This window comes from Hydra viridissima, unplaced genomic scaffold (genome assembly GCF_058129835.1).
Source record: "Hydra viridissima isolate aposymbiotic clone 2 unplaced genomic scaffold, HvirCarnegie_v1 scaffold_9, whole genome shotgun sequence".
NCBI classification, from domain to species: domain Eukaryota; kingdom Metazoa; phylum Cnidaria; class Hydrozoa; order Anthoathecata; family Hydridae; genus Hydra; species Hydra viridissima.
Window position 1 is genome coordinate 8,281,107 of NW_028324308.1, and position 21,674 is coordinate 8,302,780.

Below are 21,674 nucleotides of genomic sequence, written 5' to 3' on the forward strand. Positions count from 1 at the left end.
TTCATGTTTTTTATACAAAAAAGTTTTAAACTTTTCCTCATTATTTTGTTGCTGTACTTCAATTTTTGAGAAAGTTATTGTAAAATCTTTTGGTTTAGGATTTAATTAATCAACGTTTAATATCATGGAATCATTCAGAATTTGAAGTTCAATATGTTTGTTTGTCAGAAGAAATTAAGATTGGAGATTATTATTTACGAGTTTTACTTGAAGAAGACGAATCAAAGGAGTCTTCCCCAATCTTGGAACCCCTAGAGTTTTTTAATGATCTTTATCACCGTTTCCTAATTACTACAAAACCTGATATGAAAGCTATGTGTTTGCAGGTATTTTAATGTAGCTACATGTGTTTTCTATGTGTCCAAATTAAAAAAATGTTCACTTTTTTTATTTAAATACTTTCTATTTCAGTTTCTGTTTCTTAAATTTATTTTTATAAATTTCCATTTTTCAGAGTTTTGATTTTTTTTTTTAAGTGCTTGCAAAAAAATCTTTTTTTAAATGAAAGTTGCTATAAACCATTTTTATCTTTAAAAATTATTTAAAATATGAAACAAACTATCTTGAAAAAAATTTTTGTTTCTTAATTATATGATGCTGCTTTGTGTTAGAAATAAAAAAAAAAGCAATATCTTTTAACAATGATGAATAGATTTATGTTTAAACAAACTTATTTTTTGCAATAAAGGAATAACACTTATATACAGAAATAAAAGTATGGCGTAATTCCATGTCAATTGAGCCAGGCCATGTCACCATACATCTCAGATTTTGCTGATTTTTATACAGTTGAGAGTACTTAGTAAAACAAGAAGTTCTTGGAAATTTTAGCTTCTAGCTCCAAGAGGATCCTGAAATATGATCATTTTACTTTCAACTGATCTGGCCAGGCCCCTCTTGTCCTCTCAGAATTGAGACCTTTGTTTAAAGGTTCCAAGTCACATTGCTTTTAAAATATTTGATGTTTTGACTTAAAAATTTGTACCTGGCTATTTTCAGGGTTGAAGAATCCAATGAAATAATCAATATTATAAAAAAATATTTTTAAGCACCTGTAATTCTCAATTTAAATAAATTTAGACAACTTTTTATATACCTGATTTTGATGCTCAAGAAACCTGCGTGGCCTTGATGATATCAAAAAAAAATATTTTACACATTATTTTAAATTTTATGATCTTTCAGAAAACATAAGAATTTTGATCTGCAAGTATATGGATTTCCATATATGGATAACAGGGCACAGGCCCCACCTTTTTGTAGCGGAATCTTTTTTTTTGACAAAAAAATTTTTTTTTTTTTAAACATAAATGTGTCTTAAATTTAAGATTAACTTTGAAAATATTGTATTAAAAATTTTTTATTGCTTTATACTTGTTTCGTTTTACTTCATTATTTACAAAATAAAATACAAAAAAAAGAAAGTCAAGATAATGTTAAGATTAGCTTAGATGCATCGACGGTCAAAGTATAAAAATGTCCATTTGTTGTTACAGGTGCATCAATTATACAAGTTATGTTGGTAATTGGCATCCAACACTCATCTACTCTAGCTGGCCAGAAAAGTTTATTAAAAGGGCCATGCGAGTGCATAAATGTTACCATAACATCTTGCTCTATATTATCAATTTCGTTGATCATACCAATCCAATCAAACGCATCATATTTACACATAATGAATTCATCCAATTTCAAGGCATCAATGTTAATTTGCTCATCATTTTGAGAAATTTGAATACCAGAAAAAGAAAAAATGCCTGTTATATGAACATCTTCACTTGTTCGTTTAAAGCTAATAGTATCTACAGATTCTGGTTTAAATTGATGATAGCTCCTAGTTCCAGGAATTGTTCTACTTAGCTCAAAATGTGTTTTCAAAGTGGTGCGCAATTCTGTCAGTCTTTCTTTTTCAATCTTGAAAAAAATAATCCCTTTAATATTGTTAGTACAGTAGTCAAACATTTTGTTACAATTCAATATCTGGTCATTTATGGGCCTTTGTAGACTTGCATTTGTAGTTAATCATTTTACAGTGCCACCAATACCATCACATGGTGACTTACCATGACTTGTAGCAAAAAATGTCCACTCTGCATCAATGTCAAAATCATTTTTATGGAGACAGATATTGTAAAGGTTTTAGTGATTTTTATACTGTGCAGCACAACCATCAGAAAAATAAGGAATCTTTGAAATTTTAGGATGATATTCTTTTAAATAGTTAACTATTTGTGTTTGAACTTCATACACAAAACCAGTGTCATGCTCATTATCTTCTGACATGAAGCAAAACAATTTTCCTTCAAGTTGATCATTTTCGTTTAATAAATAGAGGGCAACGGGGTGCAATGTGCATTGACTTTTGCACCAATGGTAACTTTGGATTTCATCTTGAATCACAAAAGTGAAGTTTTCTGCAAAGTCACCTAAGACAATAGCAGCAGTCTTTTGCTAAATTTTCCTTTTGTTGCTTTAGGTATCTTGCTTGACATTTTGCAATGTAGGAAAGAGCTGTTAACTTGTTTATTGCCTCTGACAACATCAATTTGTATTCTTCCATTGTTGTTATCGGATAGATCAATGTTGTTCTGTCTTTTTCTGCCACTGATTGAATGACACCTCCTCGTCATTGTCAATTAGTTGTGGATCCAAAAACTTCTTTAAAGAAACTATACCTGGACAGTTTGGACATCGATGAACCATGCACTTGTTACTTGTCACATCACAAACAACTTTTGTCATCAGATCTTTGTAAGTACATTTTATTTGTATAGCATTGGTCAAGAGTATTGCATTTTGATGGAGGGTACATACACAAACAGAATGAGTGCCTGATGCTCCAACAGTTATACACCATTTTGGTCTTAAACTGCAAAACTTAGAAAATCCAATAACTTCTTGAGGATATTTAGTTTTAAAAGAAACATAAAGTTCTTTAAGATTACATAAAATAAGGCGCTTTTGCATGTGTTGTTTTCTACCAATACTTACGTAATCTTTTTTACCAGGCATTTGTCTAGTAAATTTGTCATCATGGTATATATTGTTGACTCTATTTAATGTTATTTCTGAAAATATTTTTCCTTTCTTAATGCCTGGAACTGAAAAAACCCCACTTATTTTCTTTAGTTTGCGCGCTTCTTTAATTTGGTATATAGTGACGTTGAAACATCTTGCAGCAAAATTTCTTGACCAAGATTCGGGTATAAATGTTAACAACTGAATTTTAGTTTTTTGGTCAGAAACAATTAACTTTTCTTTTATTTCTGCTGTTAGTTTGTCTAGATCATTACATTTACTTTTGTCAATAATTTTTGTATGAGGAATTTTATGTTTCAGTTCTTCTTCCCTAATCATATGAATCCATTCTTACTGTAACACTAAAAACAATCTGAGATTAATTTAAACTGAGAAACCAATAGTAATTAATTTAATGAAAGCAACTTAAGCAATCACCATGGTAATACAAAACTAAACAGTGATTGATTTCTTTTATCTTACTTTGACAAAAAGAAAGTTTCCTTTTCACAAAGTTTAATTATACTCACTTTGTTAATGTTAAAAATGTTAATGATGACTTTTATAGGTAACAAATTTCTTCTATACTAGTGTAATGACAGGATGTTTTTTGTTTCTGTTAACAACTTGCTGTTACCATTTTAGAATTAGCAAAATATATTCATCTTTTTTAATTCAAATTTTAATTTATACAAAATAAAATTCTGTTAAAATCATTACTTTAGACTGTTTTTAATCTTATACATGCAAATCAAAATTCTTATAAACATTAAGTTTATTAAAACATTTTAAGAAAGATTATTGAACATAGAATGATCAAAACCAAATGGAACAAATATAAATCACAAAAATTTGGGAAGCAATGTTATCAAAGAAATGTTTAAAAATGAAAATCTAAGAAAAAAAATTTTAAGGCTAGTTTTAAAGTTATCTTAAATAAGTCAAATAAAAAATAATAATTTTTTTTTGAGAAAAAAGTGGGGCATGGTCCCAGGTACCCCAGCCCCATGGACCATCTGGTTGTCTGACCTGAAACAATTTTAACTCATTTTCATCAGGACTACACAAATGCTGAAAGTTTCAGAGCTGCAGCTTGTCTGGAAGATAGTGAAAAATCCATCTCAAGATTCTGCTCAAAAAAGTGGGGCACATGCCCCCAGCTCCCTCCCCTAGTGTCTTGGGCTCTTTTTTAATTTTAAAATGCTAGTTTATTGACACTATATAAATACAGAAATTTTGATAGCTCTAGCTAGTCTGAAAGGTAGTGGAAAATGTATTGCAAGATTCCGCTACAAAAAGGTGGGGCCTGTGCCCTGTTATCCATATATGGAAATCCATATACTTGCAGATCAAAATTCTTATGTTTTCTGAAAGATCATAAAATTTAAAATAATGTGTAAAATATTTTTTTTTGATATCATCAAGGCCACGCAGGTTTCTTGAGCATCAAAATCAGGTATATAAAAAGTTGTCTAAATTTATTTAAATTGAGAATTACAGGTGCTTAAAAATATTTTTTTATAATATTGATTATTTTATTGGATTCTTCAACCCTGAAAATAGCCAGGTACAAATTTTTAAGTCAAAACATCAAATATTTTAAAAGCAATGTGACTTGGAACCTTTAAACAAAGGTCTCAATTCTGAGAGGACAAGAGGGGCCTGGCCAGATCAGTTGAAAGTAAAATGATCATATTTCAGGATCCTCTTGGAGCTAGAAGCTAAAATTTCCAAGAACTTCTTGTTTTACTAAGTACTCTCAACTGCATAAAAATCAGCAAAATCTGAGATGTATGGTGACATGGCCTGGCTCAATTGACATGGAATTACCCTATGTTTAGTTTTTTATATTTTTAGAAATTTTTAATTAGTAAATTTTATGAGAAGTTGTTAAGGAGAATTTAAACAAATTAAAAAAGTGAAAATAGTAAATTAGATTTTCTGTTCAGAACCTCTGTAAGCTCATCCTTGATTTGAGGTTTTTTATCTGTGTTAAGTTTTAATTTACTCTTAATACCACAAATAATAAACCACATTTGAGGATAAAAACCACAAATCAAGGACGAGCTCACAGACATTTAGTATAGAGAATGAAATCAATCATTTAAAACATAAACATTTAGCATAGAGAGTATCAGAATGAAAAAAATAAAAATTGTTTTGCTTTCTAATAGGCTATGGCTAAGGTTTATGGTAAATGCTTTGAAGAAATTGGATCTTTTCATGACACTGTTTACATTGTTGGAATGCTCGAACGATCAACTGACAAACTGGAGCGTGATCGTCTGTTACTCTTTATCAAAGAGCTTTTAAAGAATAAATCTAATGTAAAACAATTTTTGGATGCAGGAGGTATTCGTATTTTAGTGGAACTTGTTGTATTAGCTCATTTACATGTATCTCGAGCTACAGTTCCACTGCAGGTAAACTTTTTTTTAAAATAAGCTTTGCTATTTTTCTTGATATTTTGATTAAAATATCCTTATCAATCTGAAAAATTTTTAGACTACTATGATTGAAGCTTCTGTTGATATGTTAAAATCTCACGCTGAAAAAGAATGGTATTTTGGTAATTCAGAAAAGGAAAGGCGTGGTCCATTTAGTTTCCCTGAAGTAATAAGTTTAAAGAATAATTTGGATTTGTTTTTGTTGAAATGAAATTTTAGTTTATAAATTGACATCTAACAATGCAGCACCTAAGTTTTAATTTTTTTTTTTTAAGATGAAAGATCTTTGGATAGAAGGTACATTAAAATCAACAACAAGATGTTGGGCCCAAGGAATGGATGGTTGGCGCCCATTAAGTCTTATTCCACAACTAAAGTGGTGTCTCTCTGCTACTGGGATAGCTATTATGAATGAATCTGACCTTGCAATCAACTGTTTAAATATGCTTATTATGATATGCGAACTTTTCCCAAACAAGTGTGCCTCAATTTTATATTTAATCTTGTTTTATTTCTTTAAAAACAATATTGCTAATTTTATTTAGGTAAAAAGTTTTTTACTTTGTTATCTTGAAATTGTTCTTACTCTAAAGTAAAATTGTTTGCTATCATTGATTTAATTTTTCTAGAGATGTTGATGGTGCTATTGTTCGACCATTACCAAGAGCAAAGAGAATGTTATCAGAAGCTTCCTGTCTTCCACATATTGTGCAGGTCTTTGCTGTGTTTTATATTTTAATGATTTGTCTTAAAGTTTTTTGTTGTTTTTTTTTTGGTTCTAAAGTGTAAAATGAAAGTGAAAAAGTATAAATTTTTATAGCTTCTACTGACATTTGATCCTGTCATTGTTGAAAAAGTTGCAATACTAATAACTGACATTATGGTGGTAAGTACTTTTTAAATAATTATTTATCAATAATAAATACATAATTAATGTTTGTTTTTTAATACCCTATATAACAGTGTGTAAGTTGAGACATAACAATTAGAATGGCTCAAAAATATTCCTTAAAAAAGTAAGAAGATGAAAATGTGGAAAATATACCTCAACTTATTGGTTATAAAATATTAGACTACTCCTTTCAGTTAAAAATAGATGGCTGACTTATACACCATTATATATACAGTACATATGTTTTTTTTTATTTTGAGAAATATTTTTTAAACTTGAAAGGATGTTGCGTTGGTTTTTTTTTTAGTTTTTTAAATTTAATTTAGGATAATCCAGTGATGCCCCGCCTCTATATGACTGGAATTTTTTTTTTTATTATGATGTACACAGGTTCAAATGTTATACCAATTGGCAAGTATGTTGACTAACTAACTAGCTTATTTGGAAAAAATAAGGTTTAAATTGCACTCCTTATTAACATGGTTTTTTTATTTATCTTTTTTTTATATAGATTTTTAGTTGAAGCCCATTTGAAGCAAGCTTTTAAACCTGAGGAGGTCAGTTTTAGTTTGTCTATATTATTGTTTTTGTCATTCTTAACATCTTATTGCTATGAAAATTCTTGCATTTCTGCTTATAATTTAGAATCTACCAAAAGAGATGCTTCAACGTAGTATTCTTGGCCCTATTCTCCCAGAAGCTATGATCTGGTTCCTTGAAAATTATGGTATATACGTGATAATTGCAATGTTATTTGCAATTTTTTACATTCTATTAATCAATAATTTAATTAAAGCTTACTAAACTATTAGGAGCTGAAAAGTTTGCCCAGATTTTTTTGGGTGAGTTTGAAACGCCAGAAGCTATTTGGAACAGTGAAATGCGAAGAATGGCTATTGAAAAAATTGCATCTCACATTGCTGACTTTTCACCCAGGCTGCAGAGCAATGTTCGAGCATTATATCAGGTGAAATCAATAGGTTTTTTTAATGCAAATAACCATTGGTGCTAAAAGAGAATGCTTTTTAAATTATTTACTTGAATTGCTCATAGTTTTCAACTAGAAAAAAAACACTATTAAAAACAGTACTAGCTATTACCATTGAAAAACTTTGATGGTTAAATCATTAATTTAATTGCTTATAATTTAAAAAACATTACATATTGTTAAAAACCAATCAAAATGTGTTTTTTTTTAAAAATATATATGAAAGTTTTTGTTCTAGTTGTGTTGTTTCTAATAATTATAAATCAAATCAACTGTTTGTAACAAATTATGAGCTGCTACTCTATAATGATAGCTAAATTTTGTTTAATCATGTCTTAGAGCATATTTATCATGGATTATTTTTTGAATTAGGGCTTTTACTTCTAATGAACTTTTTTTTTTGAAATAATCATGCTTTATAAAACTTAGTTAACATTTTACTTAATCTTTTCTTTAGTATTGTCCAATCCCTACAATCCAATATCCACAATTGGAAAATGAATTATTTTGTAATATATATTATCTTCGCCATTTATGTGATACACTTAAGTATCCAGATTGGCCCATTCAGGAACCAGTATGATATTTTTTCCTCCTTAGTCAAGATTTTTATGTGACTTTTGAATAATATTTTTTATGTGGCTTTTGAATAGTAATTTGATCCTTTAAAGTTTGTATTTTTTATTTTTGTCTTTTGTTAATGTCTTGTTTAAATTTCTAGGTCAAGTTGCTGAAGGATATTTTAGATGCTTGGAAAAGTGAAGTGGAAAAGAAACCTTCAACCTTTTCATCAGACCAAGCTTATGAAATTCTTGGGCTACCTGCAGGCAATCAGTAATAAAATAAAAAATTTTTTTTTTCAAAAGAATATCCAGAGGAATTTAAGTGCTATGTATTTTTCACTTAATAATTTCAGACATAATGATGCTGCAATTCGAAAAGCATATTTCAAGATGGCACAAAAGTATCACCCTGACAAAAATCCTGAAGGAAGAGTAAATATATCTATATTTAGTTAGGTTTTATTTATTTATATTTGAATTTCTATAATTATTATTAACTGAGTATAAGTACTTATTCTTCTTTAGGAAATCTTTGAACAAGTGGCAAAAGCCTATGAGTATTTGTGTAGCAAAGCTGCTAAAAAAAATGTTAGTGGTCCTGATCCCTCAAATATTACTTTAATTCTTCAAGCGCAAAGTATATTGTTTAAAAGATATAAAGATGGTATGCTTTTACTTTAGCATTTTAAAAATAATGTAAACTATTGCTGCTCCCAATTTGCATCCAGATAGCATGGTTATTATTTTAAAAAATTTAGTTTGATATACTAACACTAAATGCACTTAACTGCAAAATTAACGCACCACTTTTACATTTTGATTTACTTTAATTGTAGTCAATATTAACACCTGATGACTAAAAAATGAGACAAAATTTAAATCAATATATGTATGCTATTCATAATCATGCAATTGAAATAAATTAGTATACTTATAGGGAATTTAATACTCTATTAAAATTATATTATAGTTTTAAAATGTTAAATAAAATGGCTCCGTATAAAACAAGTTTGCAAGAAGACCTAAGAAAACGCATTTGCCAATTTAGAAATTCGCATCTGGAAAAGCCGAAAATCTTTACAGTAAAACACTTTCTAGATGAAGGAGCATCAAAAGCAACCATGTATCGTGCTCTAGAATGTGTAGATAAAAATTTAGGCCATTAACGAAAAAAAGGAAGCGGTCCAAAGGTGAAAAAAAAGGACAAAAAGCACATAGACCAATTGAAAAAAGCATTTGATCATCATCACGGTGTTTCACAACGTCAAGTAGCTCGAAGATTCGATTGTGACCAATCGTATATATCTAAAATTCTTAAAAACAAGACAAATATTAGATATTAAAAGAAGAAAAAGATTCCACATCGAAGCGAAAGCCAACTAGCTCGAATCAAACCTTTGTGTCGGCATATATATCGCAATTTTAGGAATTTTGATTTTGTCTTGAATGATGAATCATATTTCACATATGCAAATACAACATTGGCTGGCAACGATGGCTTCTATTCTAGCAATGTGTCATCTACAACTAGCGACGTCAAATTCAAAAGAAAGAAAAAGTACGAGGAAAAGGTGCTAGTCTCTTTGATTATATTGCCCAAAGGGACTTCAAAACCAATGTTTTTTGAAAGTAGCCAGGCAATCAACAAACAAGCATACATCGGATGTCTCCGCAAGCGGTTAACACCCTTCATTGATGAATATTATAAAAATGAAGAATACTTGTTCTGGCCAGATTTAGCTAGCTCGCACTATGCAAATGAAGTGGTTTCTTTTCTCGATGCCAATAACATCAAATACCTGCCCAAGGTAAAAATTCCACCCAATGTACCAGAAGGTCGACCAATTGAGGACTTTTGGGGTCAGTTGAAACACTTAGTCTACGAGGCTAATTGGCAAGCAAGAACCATTCCTCAACTCAAACGGCGTATCGTGAATTGTCTTAACAAAATGGATCCGGAAGTGGCAAAACGTTATGCCTCAATGACTTCAGTTTGTCTAGGTCGAATTGCTTTTAATGATATTATTGAAAACCAATATATACATTTTTTTAAATATCATATAATTGTTTATAAATTTATTTTAAATTAAATTTGATAGCTATGTAACTATGGCTATAATAACAATTTTAAAGTTGTCTCATTTTTTAGTCATCAGGTGTTATCATATTTTTTTGACAAACATTAAGAATAGAACACATGAACACAATTATGTCGATGATAATAATAAAATTCACTTTGAGCATGGTGAAAAAAAAACTAAAACCAAAAATATGGTTCATTTAACAAGATAAGGGAAAATGATTATTATTGTTATGCACAGTAAGTTTAAATTGAAACATTAATTTGACATCAATAACTAGTGTTACCACATCTTGATGTTATTACAGCATAATTTCATTTAGAGATCTAAACATTTCTTGAGGGATACTTTCCCACACATGTATAAGACTTTTTCTCACCTTATCTAGGCTGTTAGGTGGTGGATGTTGGCTTTTAACACGGTGTCCCATTATGTCCCAAAGATGCTCTATTGGGTTCATATCTGGACTGCAAGCTGGCCACTCCAAAACTTGAATATTAGCATTATTTAAGTATTCAGCAACAATATGTGCTGTATGTAGTCTAGCATTATCCTGCATAAGAGTCCATCTCCAATGTACGATGCAAAAGGTACCACAAAAGGTTCTAAAATGTCTGCTATGTGTCATTGAGAAGTCAGATGTCCACCATCAACAATGAAAAGCTCTGTGCGAGCTGTTAAAAATATTCTGCCCCATACCAATGAGCCACCTCCATATAAAGTGGTTTCTCAAATGTTACAAGCGAATTGTCTTTCATTTGTTTTTTTTTTACACTTTTGGATGGTGATCAGAACTTACAAGGCAAAACCTTGACTCATCTGTAAATAAGACCTGTCCCCAATCATGTTTTTCCCAATTCATATGCCTCCTTGCAAAAGCCAATCTGTTTTTTCGGTGGTCTACAGACAATCTGAGACCAGTAGCTGCTGTCTGAGGTGTTAAATTTAAAGCACGAAGTCTTCTTATGGTATTTTGACTAACAGTTCCATGAACCTCAGCAAGTTGTATTTGGAGATTTTGTGCATTAGTGAACCATTCTCTCAGTGTTTGAAACATTAACCTTTGTAGGGTTCTACAAAGGTTTTTGTAGAAAGCAATGATCATGCTAGATGACCAAGTCATCTAGCATGATCATTGCTTTCTACAAAAACCTTTGTAGAACCCTACTGACTGTTGTATGAGAAATTCCAAATCTTCTACCAAGTTCGCAATTTGTTAATCCTTCATTGGACAAAGTAACAATTGAAACACATTTATCACGACTTAAATTTTGTCAAGAACGCCGCATTACGAACAGATGTGTTACTCAAATGATATTTATCTTTTCTACTGTTAAAACAATTTAAATCCAAAACATACTTTTCTTTTGGAAGTGAGGTTTAATTACAGCAAAGCATGCTATTTATGAAAAGCTGCTATAATTTTATAATATAATTTTATAATATAATTTTATAATATAATTTTATAATATAATTTTATAATGCTAAAATTAAACCTGGGAAACCAAATAAAACCTACAAATGATGTAACAAACATTTTTATCATCTTTGTAATTGATAAGTCCGGGAAATACATAATATTCTTCAAAATAAGTTGGAACTTACAAGTGGTGCGTTAATTTTGCGGTTAGGTGTATATACATTATTTCCTAAAAATTTCTGTAATTAGGGTTTTGAAAGAATCTTTTTTTTAATCATAATTATTAAAGTTCTTAGAACTTTTGTAGTTGATCATAAATTGGTTTTACTTTTGATTTTTAACTTTAATGTTTTTTTTAAAAACACTTTTTGCAGTTTTACAACCATACAAGTATGCTGGCTATCCAATGCTTATTAAAACAATTCAAATGGAGACAATTGATTCACAGTTGTTTGCTAAAGATACACCTGTGCTCCCTGCAGCTTGTGAGCTTGCTTATCACACAGTGAACTGTTCAGCACTAAATGCGGAAGAGCTGCGTAGAGAGGATGGAATTGAGGTCTAAATTATTTCTTTGTCTTTTGCTATTTTTTGTATAAGTAAAGTATTTTGTTGCTCTCATACAAAAAATACAAAAGTATTTTGTTCCTATCATAAGAAAATACAAGAATATAAGAATATATGAAGAGTGTAAGAATACAAGAATATATGTTTAAAGTTTTATGTTTAAAGGTACTTCAAGAAGCTTATTCTCGTTGTGTTGGTATTTTGAATCAGTCAACAACACCAAATGATCTTCCAGTGCAAATTTGCTCACATGTAACTCGCTGTTACGCTGTTGCTGCTCAGTTTGAAGGTTGTCAAGAAAAGATAACTGAGCTACCAAGTATTGTAAAAGACATGTGCAAGATTTTAAATTTTAAGGTTTTATTTATTTTAAATTTTAAGATAATTTTATTTGTTTTTGTAATGACAGCTCTGCTAATATCCTAACATAATAACATTTTGTCATTTTCTATTTAGAAATTGACAAGTCTTAGTTGTATTATTGCTGAATGCATCTCAAGTTTTTCTGTAGATTTCTGGCTGCAAACACATTTACTCCAAGTAACATTTTTTTTAAGCCTACATTTTTTGTTTTTTACAGTCTTTTCAAAATGTTGAATTAAAAAATGTTTTATATGTCTTTTGCTAAAGTATAAAAATGAATTCATACTTTTTATGTTATGTGTTATGGGTTTCTTAATTTATTAATAGTTTCACAAAACTATTTTAGTCAGGAGCATTATGGCATCTTCTTCAGTTCTTATTTAAATATGATTACACTCTTGCTGAGAGTGGAGTTGATGCATGTACTGACTCTAATCAACAAGTAAATATTTTCATTACTTTATTTTAAAAGGAACCTTTTTTTACAACTAAATATTCAATGATTTTACTTGTTTTACAGCTGATTAAAGAAAATTATTCAATTATAAGTTAAAGTCACAAAAGATTTATGTGAAAATTCTACTATTCAACTAATGATTGTTGAAAATTTTGTTTCTTATTTAGGAAGTGTCAAACAATCTTGCAAGGTTAAGCATTAAAGCATTAGCTAGAATGGCAGGTTATTTAGGTAATCTTTTTGTTCCTTCCATATTTAGATTTAAAAAATTGTTTTTCATGTAAATTTAAATGCAATTGCTTGGATTTTTTAGAGGGTGAGTTAGCAACTCCAGAAAATCCAGCTGTGCAAAAAGCACTTCGTGCAATGCTGACCCCATTTGTTGCACGAAAATTAGGCAAAGAAGAGCCACATGAGGTGATCATAATTAATTTGATTGAAGCTAAAAAGCAAAGGTTTCTTTAACATACAACTTCTACAACATAATCTAAATATAAAAATTTAAATCTTAGTTTTTTTTAAATCTTATTTAAGTCTTTGAACTTTAAGTTGTTTTTTTTACTTTAAGTTTTTATTAAAGCTGTAAGTCTTTTTTTAAAGCTTTCTTTTCTTTTTTTTTTTTTAATAGTTAAAGAAATGTTTCACATCAGCAAGAAATCCTTTTTTTTTTTTTTTTAAGCAAGCTCTTTATTATCTTTTTTAAGTTTCAATATTTTTTTATTTTTTATTTTTTACTGTTTATTTTATTTAAGATATTAAAGTTATTAAACTCAAACACTGAGAACCCATATTTGATATGGGACAATGGTACAAGAGCTGAACTTACTGATTATTTAGAAGCAAATCAAAAAGAAAAAATTGACTTGGTAAATAATTTCATTATTGTAAATTCTATTTGATTATATTAAGTTTCTCTAATCTTTAATCATGAGTTTATAAAATGAATGAGTTTTTGAATTCTCAACAAGGATTTTAATTTTTGAAACATCAGAAAGTATAAGTATTCTTTTTAGGTAACTTATTTAAATATTTTAGAAAGATCAAGGGTTTGGTGCAGAGTTTGTATTTACTATTCACAGTAAAGAGTTAGTTGTGGGTGAAATTTTTGTTCGAGTTTATAATGAGCAGCCGACATTCCCACTACAGGTTTGAGTTCTAAGCTTTTCTACTATTCTTTGCAAATCTAGTTATTTGAAAAATGTTGATTCTTTTCAGGTCTACTTGATTAAGGATAAACTATCCTGAGCCTAACAAAACATACATTTTGAAAATTGTCCCACCAATTGATATCATCTTCTGTTAGGAATTGTCAACAACCTGTTCATGAATCTTTTACTGAGCTGGCTTGGAGAAAAAGTGTGCATCATTGTACTTTCAAGCTTGAGGGTTTGTTGACACTTTGCAAATGTAAAGATGATGCCTCTGCATGTTTTGAGCAATCATTTGACTAAGAATATTTAAGAGTCCAAAGCCTCTCACCTCAAACTCTTAAAGCACATGTAGTGTTTTATCACATTGGAAAATTCATTGATGTTGATAGCTCTACACTGGAAATTTTCAATGAACAAGAAGTGATTCACTCAATTTTCAAGAGTCGTTCCAGACTATGGAATACTAATCTTACATTGGATTTTTTTATATCATTTTCTTGAAAATGCAGAGATCTTTTCAAATTCTTCTAAATATTAACTAAAATTTAAAACTCAAAGTGAAGTATATTATACACAAAACTCAAAGTAAAGTGTAAATATACAAAATGAAGTATATAAGTTAAGTTAACCATTATTTTTTATAGTTCTGAAAATAAAGAAAAATTTATCACAGATAAATTTTCTTATAGTCATCAGGAGTGTTATTTTTGGAATATTTACTGGAAAATAAACTTACAACTTGACTTCAAAATTCATAGGCATACCTTAGATTGTCAACAATAATTTAAATGGAGTCATGTTAACAATTATTTTTAATCGTGCACTTTGAGTTTTAATTTCATCATGCACTTGAAGTTTCACCTTTAAATGTTTGAATTAAGCTTAATAATTCTTCAAAAAAAAATTTGATGTTAAAACTCAAGATAAAGTGTTAACACTGTTTATTTTTTAGGATCCTCATAGTTTTGGTAGTGCGTTACTGGATTATTTGGGTTCACAAGCTCAGGTATTAATCATAAGTAATTTATTTTTGGCATATTTTTAGATTTTTGAAAGATTACCAATTTTTATAATCTAAATTTCTATAAATTGATATCTCGATTGTTTGACCAACATTAAATGGCTAAATGTAAAATAAAAATTGGAATTTTTATATCAGAACAGGAAAATTTTTAATTGCTTAGGCCTGTTTTTTTTTTTTTTTTTTATCAGAAAGTACTAATTTATAATCATTAAAATATTGTAATGAATTTAATAGGGTGTATTTCTTTATTTTTTTTCCAAAATTAGAAAAAAGAGTTCTTTTCTTTTTTATATTCAAATCTCAATCTTTTTAATAATATCATTTCTTTTGATATATCCAGCTTGAGTAAATACTGTCAGAAGCTTTTTTAGAATATGAAGATTTTGAGGTGTAGTTTTTTGATATTGTAAAGTTGATAAAGGTTTTTTTGCTCACCAGCCAGCTCTTCACATGGCCATTCTATTTATAAGAGAGCCCAAAACTCTTTCATTCCTTGGTAGATTGTTAGGGTTGCAACAAAATTATTGGGTCATCTATGAACAAACTCATGGTATTTGAGTAATATAAAATTGTTCAGAAGAAGGTCAGAAGAGATAGTAAGAGTGATAATCAGTTATTAAAGGAGTGAATTTTTGATATACTTTTTTAAATAAGTTTATTAGTTAAAGACCGTAAGGCAAAAAGTTACAACTTACATTGAGGGTATTCTGATATATTTGCATTTTACCTTATTACTTTTATTTGACTGTTATATACAATCTACTGATCCTTTGTGGCGTAGTAAACAAATCAAATTTATATTACATCTCGTAATAATGAATAATTTTGCAATCTAAAAGGAAAAAATAAACTAGTTTTCTATATATATAAAAAAAAAGTATTTAAGATTCTTATGGCATCTACAGAAATAGGTGAGGAAGGGACAATTGAAATGCAAGTTTTAAAAAAATGTTTAATTTGTTATTTAATCATACAAATTAAACATTTTTTATATGTTAACTAAATTATTATTGAAAGGAGGAAAAAAACAAGCAAAAACCGAAACATGTTTTTAAAGGAAATCAGTTTTTGTGTTTTTAGAAAAAATAACAAAAATCCTCAGCCAGTTACAATAACCTTTTTTTGAATAGCGTATTATAATAATTCTAATATTTTAAATATAATTATATTCAAATTAATGATATTCAAAAATGAACATAAATTAACAAATAAGTTAATCTACTAAATCTCTAATAAGCTAAAACTTATCAGTCATAATTGCCTTTTTTGGTTAATTTTTTGTTTAAGCTGATGACATTAAGTTTACATTATGATCCACTGAACATTAGGGATATGTTAACAACAATTTTTTAATAAACATTTAATGGCATGATCAAAATTTTACAGTTTATGTATTAACAGAAAATCATCTAGTGCAACTTCTTAAATTCATTATTGTTTTAAATTTTAACTATAAAAAAAGATTTACTTGCTTTTTATCTTGAAATTTAAAAAAATGATATGCTTTACCATGGTTATAAAAATGATATGCATTACCATGGTTATAAAAATGAAATTAACATGGCGATAAAAATGAAATTAACATGTTGATGAAGAAGATCTCAAACTTTGTTGCTTTAGTCTTTAGTCTGTAAATGATAGTCACCATGTAAGAACAAATTTTTTTAATTTTAGTATCTCCACTCTTTGATGGCTTTAACTGCTTCTGACATTGATACAAGTAAATCAAGTGCTCACATCTTACGTTTAGAAAAGATTGGTATGGCACTTGAAGCGCTGAGAAATGTTATCAAAGGAAATTCAGGTAGCCACAAGATTTCAGTAAAGTAGCAAGTTGCTTATTAATTTAGATATATTTCCTCTAATAGGTTCTATAACACTTAGTTTGAATTGTTACTAAATTTCTGCACACTATACAGGTCTACAAAGTTTACATTCATTATCTACTTTCATTTTTTTATAATAATTTAACACAAAGAAAGGTTTTTCAATTTACAGGTGTTGAAGTGAGGTGTGTTGGGCATTTTAAGCTGTTATTTTCACTACTTCGGTTGACAGGTGCTGAAAAACTACAAAAGCTTGCATTAGAGGTTTAACTTTTTTTTTTTTTTTTTGAATGTCCATTTATAAAACTATTTTGTGAATATTGTATTGATAGTAATTGTCATAATTGTTCAAGTTTTTTAAAGGTTATATCAAGTGTTACTGGTAATGGTAAATGTGTGGCTAACATTGCTGATGCTGATGTGCTTGCTTATCTTCTGTTGACTCTTCACACTCTACCCACTTGTAAGTAACTTAGCATAATTTTTACATTACATTTATAGTTTTAAGAAAATATATGTAAGACTTGACACCAACAGCACTTTTCAGGAGAATAGATTTTTAAAAAGATGTAAATAGTCAATATCAGTATTTACTTTTTGACAAGAATACTACAAAACATAGGCTTCTGCAAAGAGTGGTTAAATAGTAAAATATGATATACAAAAACAACATTAAAAAAATAAAAAATTTGCTTCATATAGTTATTCAATTGTTTTCTTCAGCTTGTCTATTAGTATTGGATACATTATATGCGCTTATGTCTAATACAAAAATTGTTAAAGAAGCAATGTCAAAAGGTAACACTTTTTTTGCTGGTTTTAATTTGAAATTTTATTTTATTCTATTCTTATAAAATTTTGATATAAATTTAGGAGCTTTGGTCTACTTACTTGATTTATTCTGTAACTCAACAAATGCTGCAGTAAGAACAAGGACATCAGAACTTTTTTCAAAAATGATGGCTGACAAGTTAATTGGGCCTCGTGTAAAAATTGTGTTGTCCAAGTTTCTACCTTCTATATTTATGGATGCAATGAGAGACAGTCCAGATGCATCTGTACACATGTTTGAAGGTACAATATGATTTTCACTCATAATTACATTTTCACAATGCAAAAACTGTGATGAAATGTTCTTGCCATTTTTGCTATCAGAAAAATATTTAAAAATTAAACTTTTAAGTTTATATATTTTAGCAAACCATGAAAACCCTGAACTTATATGGAATGATGATGCAAGAGACAAGGTATCATCCACTGCAAAAGATATGAAAGATAAGTAAGTTATTAAGCTTTTTTATGATCGGTTGTTTAAAATACAATAATCAAAATTGAAAGTTCAATGACCTCTGTCTATTATAATAATTTCTTAATGTTTATTGTAATAGTTTAGTATATTAGATTTTTTTAAATAATACTACTTTAAAAATCTTTAGCAATTTTTTAATGTTTTGGTTTTTAATGTTTTGGTTTTTAATAACTTTGTATCAAAGTATAAATACTTTGATGTTCAAGTATCAAAGTATTCATACTTTGTAAAACTCCAATTTGTTTTAGACACTTCTTTGTTCAAAAGGACGACCCATATGTAACATGGAAAGTAATAGACAATTTTTTTATTCTATATGTGTCATGCTTTTCATAAATACATACATATACAGTATTGGACAAAACATTTGCAACCAAATAATGCTAATTTAGTTTGTTTATATAAAAGTGCTGCATTTTTTCAATTTAGAGAAATACCTATGTAACTGTTTAGAGACAAAGTTCTTCAAGTTTTATTCATCACAAAGTTCATTATTTGTACACAAAAATTAACAAATTAATCAAAAGTATTAAAAAAGTGATTTCCTTCTGGACAAAGCAAGTGCAACTCGACAAAATGTTGACCAAGCTGTATTTCGCTATCAATATTTTGTGGCGAATCCTTTGTTGTTGATCACAGCCTTGCATCTTCAAGGCATAGATCAGGTGATCAATGAAACTTTGTGGAATCGCTGCCCAGGCCTTTTGGATTTGTTCAAACAGTTGATCCTTATTACGAACACCTTCACGATTAATTCTGCGGTTGACGATCTCCCACAGGTTCTCGATAGGGTTGAGATCCGGAGATTGAGGCGGCCTATCCATCACCGATAAGTGGTTGTCTTGAAACCACTGCTTGACTACTTTTGCAGTGTGTTTCGGATCGTTGTCTTGCTGAAAAACCCATTTTATTGGCATATTCCATTCACCATGAGGTAACATAACATCTTTCAGGATATTTTTATACATGAAACGGTCCATTGTTCCATTGTTTTGATGTATTGGACCGAGACTGTTAGCAGAAAAACACTCCCAGACCATTACATTGCCTCCACCATGCTTCACGGTCTTATGGCAGTAACGTAAATCAAGGCGTTTTCCGGCCGGTCGACGTACACGGCAAATGCCATCGCTCCTAATGATGTTGAACTTCGATTCATCACTGAACAGGACAGTTCGCCATTTCTGCACATTCCAGTCAATATGATATGTAGCAAACAGGAGTCTTTTCTTCTGGTTTTTTAGTGAAATCAGCGGTTTCTTTGCAGGGCGTCGAGAAAACAATCCGGCTTCAACAGCATGTCGTCTGATTGTTCGGTCCGATACAGGCAGCTCTAATTGCTTTTGTATCTCGACTGATGATATCCAGGGATCCCTTTTTAACGGATCTGACGATCATAGAATCCTCTCTAGAAGTGGTGGAACGCGGTCTTCCACCTTTGTTTTCTGCTGCCAACTTTCCCGTAGATCGATATTTGGAACATAGTCTTGATACGGTCCATTTTTTCATGCAATATTTATCACAAATACTTTTTTGTGACATTCCACTTACATAATCGCCAATAATTTTCTTTCTTAGTTCCAATCCAAGACTGTCGGGAGCCATTTTTGCACTTGAAGTCATAAAAATAGTAAAAATAAATAATCACGCTTCTCAAGGCTTACCGTGTTACATTTACCTTGTGATGATACAATAATGCTCTGTGGAACACAACGTCTTGGTTGGATGTGGACTATATTGATGTAATGAAACACTTGTTGTATTTCACTTCTTGTATTGATGTTCTTCGATAAAACACTTTGATAAAACTCACTTCGATAAACTGTCTTGATAATACTGACTGATTGACTTCCATATACTGACTGAATTACATGTCGATTTACATGTCTCATATAGTAAAATGAACCTGTGTGAACCTGTTCTGGAAGATTCTAGATGCTTCTTTTCGATGCTTCTGGAAGCTTCTGGATGCTTCTGAATGTTTCTGGATATTTCTGGATGCTACTGGATGCTTCCAGATGCTTCTTCTGGAAACTTCTGGAAGCTTCTGCATGCTTCTGGATACTTCATTTAATTATTGAAAAACTTCTGTGACGTTGACACAGACCAGACTTAAGAAAAAGTTGCACTTGTTTTGTCCGCTGCAAAATGGCACTTGTCAACGAAATTCTGCCTGTGTGCTGTCACCTGTCAGCTGATTGCTCATGTCATGGCATGCTATGACTCCAGACTCCTGAACTGTTTGCTGTGGTAGTATAGTTTGTTTCGTTTTTAAGACATGTAAAATTAGGAACACTTTTTAGCATTGTTCGATGTTGGTTGCAAATGTTTGGTCCAATACTGTATATGTCATGTTTTTCATAAATACACATGCACATATAGTAATATTTAAGTACTGTATTTTCTTTGTTTGGATCTTTTTTAGCTTCCTGATAATTTCTACATCACTTTGGATGATGTCTTAGAAGAATTTGTTGTTGGTGGTGTCTTCCTCAGACTCTTTGTTGCCCAACCTAATTGGGTAAACTTTCCTTTAGTCTTCAATATTTTGCAAGTTATAAAATTTTTTTACAGTTTTGTTGTTTTAAATATTTTATTTGATATTAATAAGGTGCTAAATATTTCATTTGATATTTACAAGGTGCTAAGGAAGCCAAAGGAGTTTATGGTTTCACTTATGGACAAGTTTGTAAGCTTATCAACAAAACCATTAAATACAGTAAGATACTTTCTACTTCTTTCAGCTTAAATACTTTGATTAAAAAATTTAATTTTTCTCATAAAATAAGTATTTTTCTCATAGAATGAGCATATTGAGATTGTTACTCAAGCGATTGTTTCCTTGTTTAGTGCCCAACCTCCACTAGCTGACCAGGTTAAAAATTTAAGGGTTGATGTTTGGTCTATTTTTTTTTAACTATTTGAATGTAAAGATCTTATTGTTTTTTTGGGTATTTTCAGGTACCAGCCCTTGGTCACCTACCTCAAATCTTTCAAGTAATGGGCTCTACCAATAATTCTATACCTAAATATGCACTGCAAGTTGTTCATGTCCTATCAAATAACGAGGTAGGTCTTTCTACATATACTCCTGTATAATGTCATAAATTGCAAGTTGAAAAATTTCTTTTCATTTTCCTCCACAGAGAGTTTGGTTTTTAATTTTTTTAGCAATCTTTCAAAAGAAGCTTCTGATAAATTCATGAACCCAACAACAATGTGTGATTTTTTTTGTTTTTTTATTTCTATTGTTTTTATTAATTTTTTCAAGTAGTAAAGATTTATAATTTACATCATAGTTATGTGTTCGGACAATGTCACAAACAGATAGCATTCGACTAATGATTGTGGCTATGCGATCGCGCCAGGACGTTATGAGTCTAGCTGCAGAAACATTGAGCAGGATGTTTGAAAGAAGTAACACCGAGCTTGTAGCGCAGGTGAGCTGTTTTTATTGTAATTTCGCAAAAAAAAAAAAAAAAAAAAAGCGATCGTCATTTTGAGATAAATTTGTAAACGGGTAGTCTGATGATATTAAAAAGATTTTTTTCACTGGCTGGTGAAAAAA

The 21,674-nt window shown here is 29.8% G+C and overlaps 1 protein-coding gene and 1 pseudogene across 4 annotated transcripts in view; one reads left to right on the forward strand and one right to left on the reverse strand.

Annotated features, from left to right (window-relative positions):
- LOC145185924 (dnaJ homolog subfamily C member 13-like) overlaps positions 1-21,674 on the forward strand; it is a 31,851-nt gene that overhangs the window by 8,975 nt on the left and 1,202 nt on the right. For all 4 annotated transcript variants that reach the window (XM_090099137.1, XM_090099136.1, XM_090099138.1 and 1 more), the window contains exons 27-61: positions 99-326; positions 5,193-5,441; positions 5,524-5,631; positions 5,741-5,943; positions 6,095-6,179; positions 6,286-6,351; positions 6,684-6,772; positions 6,869-6,914; positions 7,003-7,084; positions 7,170-7,324; positions 7,803-7,922; positions 8,067-8,179; positions 8,262-8,340; positions 8,434-8,572; positions 11,784-11,968; positions 12,142-12,333; positions 12,433-12,516; positions 12,686-12,781; positions 12,964-13,027; positions 13,110-13,213; positions 13,549-13,662; positions 13,832-13,942; positions 14,900-14,953; positions 16,646-16,775; positions 16,970-17,061; positions 17,161-17,260; positions 17,521-17,595; positions 17,671-17,871; positions 17,995-18,076; positions 18,355-18,397; positions 20,532-20,627; positions 20,748-20,825; positions 20,910-20,981; positions 21,068-21,175; positions 21,406-21,546. In XM_090099137.1, coding sequence (XP_089955263.1) covers positions 99-326; positions 5,193-5,441; positions 5,524-5,631; positions 5,741-5,943; positions 6,095-6,179; positions 6,286-6,351; positions 6,684-6,772; positions 6,869-6,914; positions 7,003-7,084; positions 7,170-7,324; positions 7,803-7,922; positions 8,067-8,179; positions 8,262-8,340; positions 8,434-8,572; positions 11,784-11,968; positions 12,142-12,333; positions 12,433-12,516; positions 12,686-12,781; positions 12,964-13,027; positions 13,110-13,213; positions 13,549-13,662; positions 13,832-13,942; positions 14,900-14,953; positions 16,646-16,775; positions 16,970-17,061; positions 17,161-17,260; positions 17,521-17,595; positions 17,671-17,871; positions 17,995-18,076; positions 18,355-18,397; positions 20,532-20,627; positions 20,748-20,825; positions 20,910-20,981; positions 21,068-21,175; positions 21,406-21,546 — 3,984 coding nt within the window. The remainder of the gene's footprint in view (positions 1-98; positions 327-5,192; positions 5,442-5,523; positions 5,632-5,740; positions 5,944-6,094; positions 6,180-6,285; positions 6,352-6,683; positions 6,773-6,868; positions 6,915-7,002; positions 7,085-7,169; positions 7,325-7,802; positions 7,923-8,066; positions 8,180-8,261; positions 8,341-8,433; positions 8,573-11,783; positions 11,969-12,141; positions 12,334-12,432; positions 12,517-12,685; positions 12,782-12,963; positions 13,028-13,109; positions 13,214-13,548; positions 13,663-13,831; positions 13,943-14,899; positions 14,954-16,645; positions 16,776-16,969; positions 17,062-17,160; positions 17,261-17,520; positions 17,596-17,670; positions 17,872-17,994; positions 18,077-18,354; positions 18,398-20,531; positions 20,628-20,747; positions 20,826-20,909; positions 20,982-21,067; positions 21,176-21,405; positions 21,547-21,674) is intronic.
- Positions 1,426-3,295, reverse strand: LOC149883849 (uncharacterized; annotated as a pseudogene).